A 7762-nucleotide genomic window follows, 5' to 3' on the forward strand; every position below is an offset into this window, starting at 1 on the left:
TTTAAATGGTATTAGGTAGTGTGTTACAGTTTTTTTTATATACTTAATAATATAAAATTACACAAAGTTTTCTGCTATTTTCAGTAGTTTTAAGTAATAACTTACTTAATACTTGATATTATTTTCACTGGCTATAAGTGGCTACAAAATATCTTTGCAAAACATTAATAAAAATGTCAAATAACGTCGGTTCAAAGCATAGATAAGATACTTTGAGATACTTGTTCAAAGAGATTGGACTTATCGTGTCGGTTGCTTTCAATAGATAAACATTATTTGAAATGAATTTGCCATTTCCAAGTTTGACTCCTCGTTTAGTTGATTCAAGATGGTTCAATGCAGACAATCCTCGCGATGAAGAAAGCGATGTGGCTGCAATGGAACAGAAATACCAAAAATGGGTTTGTCATCATCTGGATTTTCATGCCATTCATGTATCTTTGGTCATCTTATTTGTTATTCCTATAAGTAAACAATCATACACATACATTTTGCAATTGCACATGATTGTAGTTAAATGATTCTGTGGATCAAAAACATTCAAAACAGACACTAAAAAATGTTTTTACTTTTTAGTTGACATCTGTGGGCCAGAGGTTTGCTGATATTAATCCATTGGGGAAAATAGCCCCTGAACCAATGGAGGAGGAAGCAGAAACTGATGAAGAAGAAGGTAATTAATAAAGCAAATCCTCAGCTAAAACAAAATTATTATAAAGATACAGTAGTTGCTCTATATTGTCATAAAAAAAATCTTGAAAAACGGCCCGTAATTCACATTTTTAAATATAGAAATCACAATGATAATAGTGCCGCAGATCACCGCATGGGCATTTATCATTTTTTTTGGTGGAAACAGGAAAGTTTATCTCGTGTAGACAATAATTATATTCTTAAATACCCTTTTCTGTCAGGAGAGATGCTTTTCGGCCCAATAATTGTTAATTTAAAGCTTAATATTTTCATAAATTTCGATACATCATTATCACACAGTAAGGTTAGGTTGGGTTTGGTCTAAAAAGAAAGTTTTAAAAGGTCATGCCGTCATCTGCGGCACCATTGCAGTTTCTAATATCTTCAATCTTAATCTTTGTTAGCAACTACCACAGCAGGAAATATGTTAACATGTTGTTTCACTGGCATGTGTTGACTATTTAGAATAGCCCTGCAGAGAGTGTGATTATAATAAGAGAGAGCCTTTTGAAATTTCAGTATTAAAACACTCAATGGCATTTCTGTAACATATTAAATTTAGTGTGCTAGTTGATTTGGTGGCCAGAACAAAATTATGTATCTTTGTTTTGACTTTTCGATATGAATAACATTTAAGTATGTGTTAGACATATTATTTGTGATTGGTCACCTTTGGCAATATCTGCATATTATATTATTCTACTGAATATGTGCTCGTGCAAAATACGTGAATTGAGAAGGCATTTGATATTCATCTCTTATCCAATCATTTCTGGATGGCCTGCGTCATATTTTCACTCATTATTATCATCGTGTATCTCTATATTATGTAATTTCAAGTTAAAATCAGGTACACAGATTCAGCAAATTCATGAATTGAGCATAACTATAACTGTTATACTTTATGAAATTGAATATTTCGATGAATGTAAAAATGTGTTGAAATTTCGTCAAAATGAGTTTGCATTTTTGATATTATATGTGGCTGATAATGATAAATACAAATGAATCAGTAGTATGAAATTAATCATGGCTATTTTGAAGAGTAGTCCATGAGTCTTTTTTCCCCGCTTTATTTTCATAGATTTCGTCTTTAATATCTTTTTATTTAATAACACCGTTATTAATATCTTTTTCAACAGGTAATGATGAATCTGATGATACGGAGGACTCCCACGATGAAGATGATGAAGAAGATATCGGCGTTGAGTATTCTCCCAGTATCCCCAACCTTGTGGACGTCTCTGCGGCTGGCATGGCAACACCGGCCCAGCAATCAACTAATAATAACGACATAGTTATGAATGACAGTAATATCAATAGCGGCGGTGCAACGTGATGGCTGCATTTTAATCATTTACTTTGGAATTATGGCAACATTAATCTTCTACATAGATTATAAAAACGATTATAGATGGAGTTAAAATTTTGTGCAAAATAAACTTATTGGAAACTTTAGAATGCATGGAAATGTTCATATTCTAAATCATAGTTTCCCAATTTTTTTTTGGTTTACCGGTGGTTTTCAAAGTTTATATTTTATTTTCCCTTGTAAAATTCAATGTGTATTTTTTTTAAATCTACTAAATTATTGATGTAGCTGTGTATAAAAGTGGTTATAGCTCTGGTGCCCCGAATTGGAAGGGCCCTGGAACCTGAAAAATAAATTGAAAAAAACCTTGGGCAGAGAGAAAGCAGCCTATTCGCGCTATATATTGATTCAAGTGCCATACATTTTATAAACTGTTTTATGGTCCCCTGAAAACTTTTGCAATGGAAACGGCTATATGTAACAATCAATTTCGGGCCGTCCTTTCAATCAAAAAATTTCATGCACAGTTTTTAAAAATAATGAATGATAAATTCATGCAATAAAATAGAGAAAACGTAATGTGTTTTTTCTATTAATATTATTCAGACAATGTCTGCAATAGATGTCTGATATTAATGCGTGATCTAGAATAATTGTTAATGGACTTTTAAAACTTTTATATATATCATTTTCCACACCCAATAGACACAAAACTTATCTAATGTACCACGAGGAATGAAAGAATAAACCCTTCTAAATATTTCTAGACCCTCAAATATAAGTGTAGATGATAATATAATACCGGACTTAAGTTAACCAAAACTTTTGTCGTGTAGTTGAGGATTTCATAAATATTTGTCTAGAGATCGATGCATATGACTTGAGGTGCGGCGGTTTTGAGAATAAACAGCTTGCAATACACCGGCAATACTCATCGTGACACTAGCACCACAGCCACGCCTAAAGTTGAAGGTGTCGGTTTCTAGTTTGTACGTTCCAGAAATAGTTTTATGTTTAATTAAATACAATGTTTATGTTACCTTACCGATTTACTGTACAAAAAAATTCATCTCTAAGAAAAATATACAGCTTTATATAACATGTTCATATAGCAGATTCAGTTAATCCAATAAATAGCTACAGGATTTCTATGATATCACTATGTTTTGAAGAATTTTTTTATAATGTAATACTTATATTTGATAATAAAAAAAAAATTACCCATGAATTACCTTTCTTTTTTCTAATGTTTTCACTCTTGTAATAGTTTTGTCATTATTTGATTATAAGAGGACTTTAATGACAATTTTTTTTATATTATGTTTATTTCATTAGCGGGTTATAATATTTCCTTCATAAAGTGAACCTTTTTTAAGGCGAAGTCTTCACTGAGCCTTTTTTAAAGAGGCACCTAGCGGAAAAATACGAAGCTTGCAATTTGAGACATTTTTTTGATAATTTACAATTTATAAAAAATAGTAAAACTATGAATTAGTCAAATATCTCTTAGGTTATGCTTAGAAAACTTAATAAACTAAATTTTAATAATAAATATGACCATAAAATATATGTAATAATAGGGTGCGGTCCGATAGAACAAATTCACATTTTATTACATTTTTTACAATTGTAAGTTTGTCTTTGACTTAAAATAAAAAATATTTTTCTTTTTAATGTTTTCAGATACATATTTATTCATTAATGTAGTTGAAATTGTAAATTATCAAAATAAATTCTCAAATTGCAAGCTTCGTATTTTTTCACTAGGTGCCTCTTTAAAAAAGGCTCAGTGAAGACTTTGCCTTAAAGAGGAAAGGTTGTTGCCATTAATTTGATCCTGCACATTGAGAAATAACATATATTTTGAATCCAAGACTCTCAGCCTTTGGAGGAAGCTTTCTGTCACTAACTAAATACATACATGGCAATATTATTGGGATTATAATTTATTGGTAATCAGCGGTTAATTGTATCTCAATATCAGTGGTAAACTTTGTCACAACCAGAACAAGAAATGGAACTGGAGCTGAACCCTGAAAATCATTTATTTTCGAACCGGAACACATATTTAAGGTTTTGTTGTTTTAAATATTTTCATTTTGTAATATTTTTAATCACTTATCTTCGTTTCGTTTACTTATACTGTGATTGCAATACCGAATAAATATATCAATACCGGTATTATAGAAAAAAAGAAGTACCTCAATAAATATAACTATTAAAACACTATTTTATGGCAACCTAAAGTACCTACCTACATTTATTATGTTGACCTTATAAATAATATGTATTGATCATAATATTTTACAACTAATAATTTTTACATATACTTCCAAATAAGTCCAGTGGGTCTATTCTATACTTATCGAACACTAAATTGATAAATAGTATCAAACTTAGGGTAGGTTTGTATCAAAATATTAGCACTTATTGTAACAATTACACGAAGCCGGTTTTTATTGTTGCAATAAGTGCGATATTTTAACAGCAGCAAGATAGGTGCTGTTAAAATATAGCACTTATTGCAACAATAAAAACCGGCTTCGTGTAATTGTTACAATAAGTGATAATATTTTGATACAAACCTACCCTAAGTTTGATAATATTTTTCACTTTATCACTTTAGCGGTCGATAAGCATAGAATAGACCCACAGGTACAGGAAAATCTCTCAAATTCAAGGTTTGTTAGATGTACATACTTCAAACTTTGGATCGATAACAAGTTATAGATTAATTGGAAATGTTTGCCTCGAATATTTCCTTTTTTGAAATATGTTAATTTATCGCGACAATGCCATTAGTATATTCGAGGGATTTTGTTTTAATTTTAATTAACTTTTGTTGGTCTAAGTCAATATATTTGCGATACGGCAGCATAAAACTTATACACTAAATTTACTATACAATATAGTAAGTAATGAAAAATATCAGTAAATTCATTTTCGAAAAACATAAACGTGTTTGCTTTTTAATACCGGTATTTTGGATTTTTGAAACCGGTATTTCGGTATCGATAAATAATTGAATACCGGTATTGCAATCCCTAACTGGATCCATATAATTCTAATAAAAAATATTAATCAGTAACTGCTCTGTTTACTGAGGCATCGAGCGGTAGAATAGGAAGTTTCCAATTTATTTTAATTTCTTGACAATTACATTTCAAAGTGTTTTAAGGTGAATACTCCACCTAGAGGAAAAATAGCTTTCAATTTGAGACATTTTTTTTAAGTTTACATTTTAAAGTATCGTCGCTATAGGATTTGTTTCCCGAATATCCATTTTTGTCGAAATCGACATTTTAATGCAGTTCAATTTCTTTTATCGAACTCTACCGAAATCATTTATAAAAACAATATATTTTTATCTAGGAACAGAGATATTTTTTTAAAAAACCCGAATACGCCATGTTAAGTTACAATTACTCCGTGGTGTTCTCCCGAATGTCCAACTATTCGTACCTGAATATCCAAGTTAATTTCGGTCGAAATATATCTCTGGCTGATTGTTTATTTCCCGAATATGACTTTAGCCAATCAAACCGCGCTCACGCCGTGCATCTCGCTCCCACATTCACGCTGTCTAGCTCTAAAACAATCACGCCCACTTTCATATTTTTCGGCCGTCCGGAGACTTCTTTCAAATTTCGTCTTATTGATATTGTTTTTAACGTTACTATTGTTTTAATAGTGAATTCATCAAATTTGAAGAGATCATTCATAGCTGATACATCACCAGTTCGCCCTGAACTTACAGTAGAGTTGTGGAAGTGAGTATTTTAACCTAAATAACTGCATTTTGTTTTGATAAATGACACAAAATCCCAACGGTTATATGAATTCTACAGTATGACCCGGCAACTACTATGACGTAAAAAATAATTATTATTTCAAATTAATATTAATCAAACATTGTTTGTCTTTATTTTACTTTTAATCTAGGTATTCCTTGAAAATAAAGGCGATGCTATTATTTATTTTTGAATGCGCTGATAGTTAATTTAATTTTATATGTATGTTAGTAACTATTTATTTGGTGGATATTATATACTTAGGATATTGGTACCTACCTAATATTTGCAGCCAATGGTAATTAATTTATACATGCTATTATTTTGTGTTGTTATTCCTTACAATAGTAAATATATAATATTTATTTGGTGGTTTGTAATAAGTTTAATTGTCAATTATAGAAATATATAGATATAATAATATACAGATATATATAAATAGATTTTTTTTTTTTTTGGAAAAAGTATTAATATAAAATTGTTAGCAAGTACTAGTAAGTACCATCATAAAATATTGGAGAAATGACCGTGACGTCGGTTAGTAATTGAAGTCGTAGATGCTTATAATATATTTTCTCAGAAGTGATTTAAAAAAATTATATAAGTATGTTCAATTATTAGAATGGTACATTCTTAAATCTTGTGAATTATTCGTTCAATAAAAAAATAGTTAATTACTTAAAAACTATTTTATTACTTAATCCGAAAAAGCAATTGCCGCATGTTATTATTACATACGAACTTGGGTAATTACGATCATTAAGTATTTAAATAGTAGAGGTAATTATTAACAATTATCGTGTAAATAAATTTAACCCTTAACACTCGAGTGCCGCCATATCGGCGGCATTACAAGTTTCCCGTATTACTCGAGTGCCGCCGTAGCGGCGGCACGCTTATAAAATCATTTTTTGTAATATTTTCAGAATTTTTTATAATGCGATTTCAATCAAGTTAGAATGAATAATAATAGGTTATTACATTTATCTGAGAAAGAAGTCGGCAAAAGAATACTGCGTGCGTAATTTCAACATAGTATTTTTATCGGAATCTTCTCTTTTTATTCGTAGGTCGTCGCTTTGCAAGCAATGTTTTTTTGTCACATAAATTTTATTTATTGAACGTTCCCAGACTAGAGTGAAGTGTTTGTCACGCATGATTTTGAAGTGTGTTTATATTTTTTATTGGTTCTCGCTTGCGCAGGGGCGTCTCGTATAGTTTACAGTTTTATATTTGAATAGACTGTTTTTGATGACAATACTTACTAGTATATTATGCCGATTCGGAACCTACATAATGTGAAATACTCTAATGAGTCAAATGAAAATTATTACGTATCGATTTATTATTTTTTGAGAAATCTTTTGATAATGTGTACCGCACTGGGGTTGAGTTGTTATGAGCCCGAAACTAATTTAGGAAATTTACGAGACAGCCGCTTATATTACAAGTGTATTTGAAGGCAATTCATTTGTATCATATTTACAGTCATGACTCATAACTATATGTTTGGACGATTTACATAGCCACTTCTCTACATACCGCTATTTCATTACGATTCTGTGATAAGCCAGGATTACATATTGGAGATTGCTTTGTGAAATACCACACAATGAAGAATTATAAATAAACTAAAAATAAGTACAGTATATTCATTATAAATCTATTTTACAGAATAAAAAAAAAAATTTCTTTTTTACATTTTTGTCATCAATTAAATGTTTTATATTGAAATTATGCTTTGTACGTAAAAAAGTCTCGAGTGGGTGGTATGTACCTATAAAAAAAATCTCGAGTGGAAAAGGTTAACATTTGAGGCGCATACTTTTTGACCACTCAGTAATCTGTGGGCCGTGCAGCAATACGCTACGGTCTTAAATCCCGAACGTCCATGTTTTGTCCCGAATATCCATTATTCTGAGAGAGCGCTAAAAATTTCCCGAATATCCACAGTGAGTACTTGTAA

The 7762-nt window shown here is 30.5% G+C and overlaps 1 protein-coding gene across 1 annotated transcript; it reads left to right on the forward strand.

Moving 5' to 3' along the window:
• Positions 1-163: 163 nt before the first annotated feature.
• LOC147071814 (uncharacterized) lies at positions 164-3231 on the forward strand. The gene is made up of 3 exons (XM_085946544.1): positions 164-401; positions 577-673; positions 1836-3231. The coding sequence occupies exons 1-3, from the start codon at positions 282-284 to the stop codon at positions 2030-2032; spliced, it is 414 nt and encodes a 137-aa protein (XP_085802670.1). The 5' UTR covers positions 164-281; the 3' UTR covers positions 2033-3231.
• The last annotated feature ends 4531 nt before the right edge of the window (positions 3232-7762 follow it).

This window comes from Rhyacophila brunnea, unplaced genomic scaffold, assembly GCF_057557595.1.
Source record: "Rhyacophila brunnea isolate RB1 unplaced genomic scaffold, BYU_Rbru_1.0 scaffold_2, whole genome shotgun sequence".
Lineage (NCBI taxonomy): Eukaryota > Metazoa > Arthropoda > Insecta > Trichoptera > Rhyacophilidae > Rhyacophila > Rhyacophila brunnea.

Coding starts and splice junctions, on each gene's coding strand:
- LOC147071814 (XM_085946544.1), top strand. CDS start 282: ATGAATTTGCCATTTCCAAGTTTGACTCCTCGTTTAGTTGATTCAAGA. Junction 402..576: donor AACAGAAATACCAAAAATGG/GTTTGTCATCAT, acceptor TTTACTTTTTAG/TTGACATCTGTGGGCCAGAG. Junction 674..1,835: donor AGAAACTGATGAAGAAGAAG/GTAATTAATAAA, acceptor CTTTTTCAACAG/GTAATGATGAATCTGATGAT.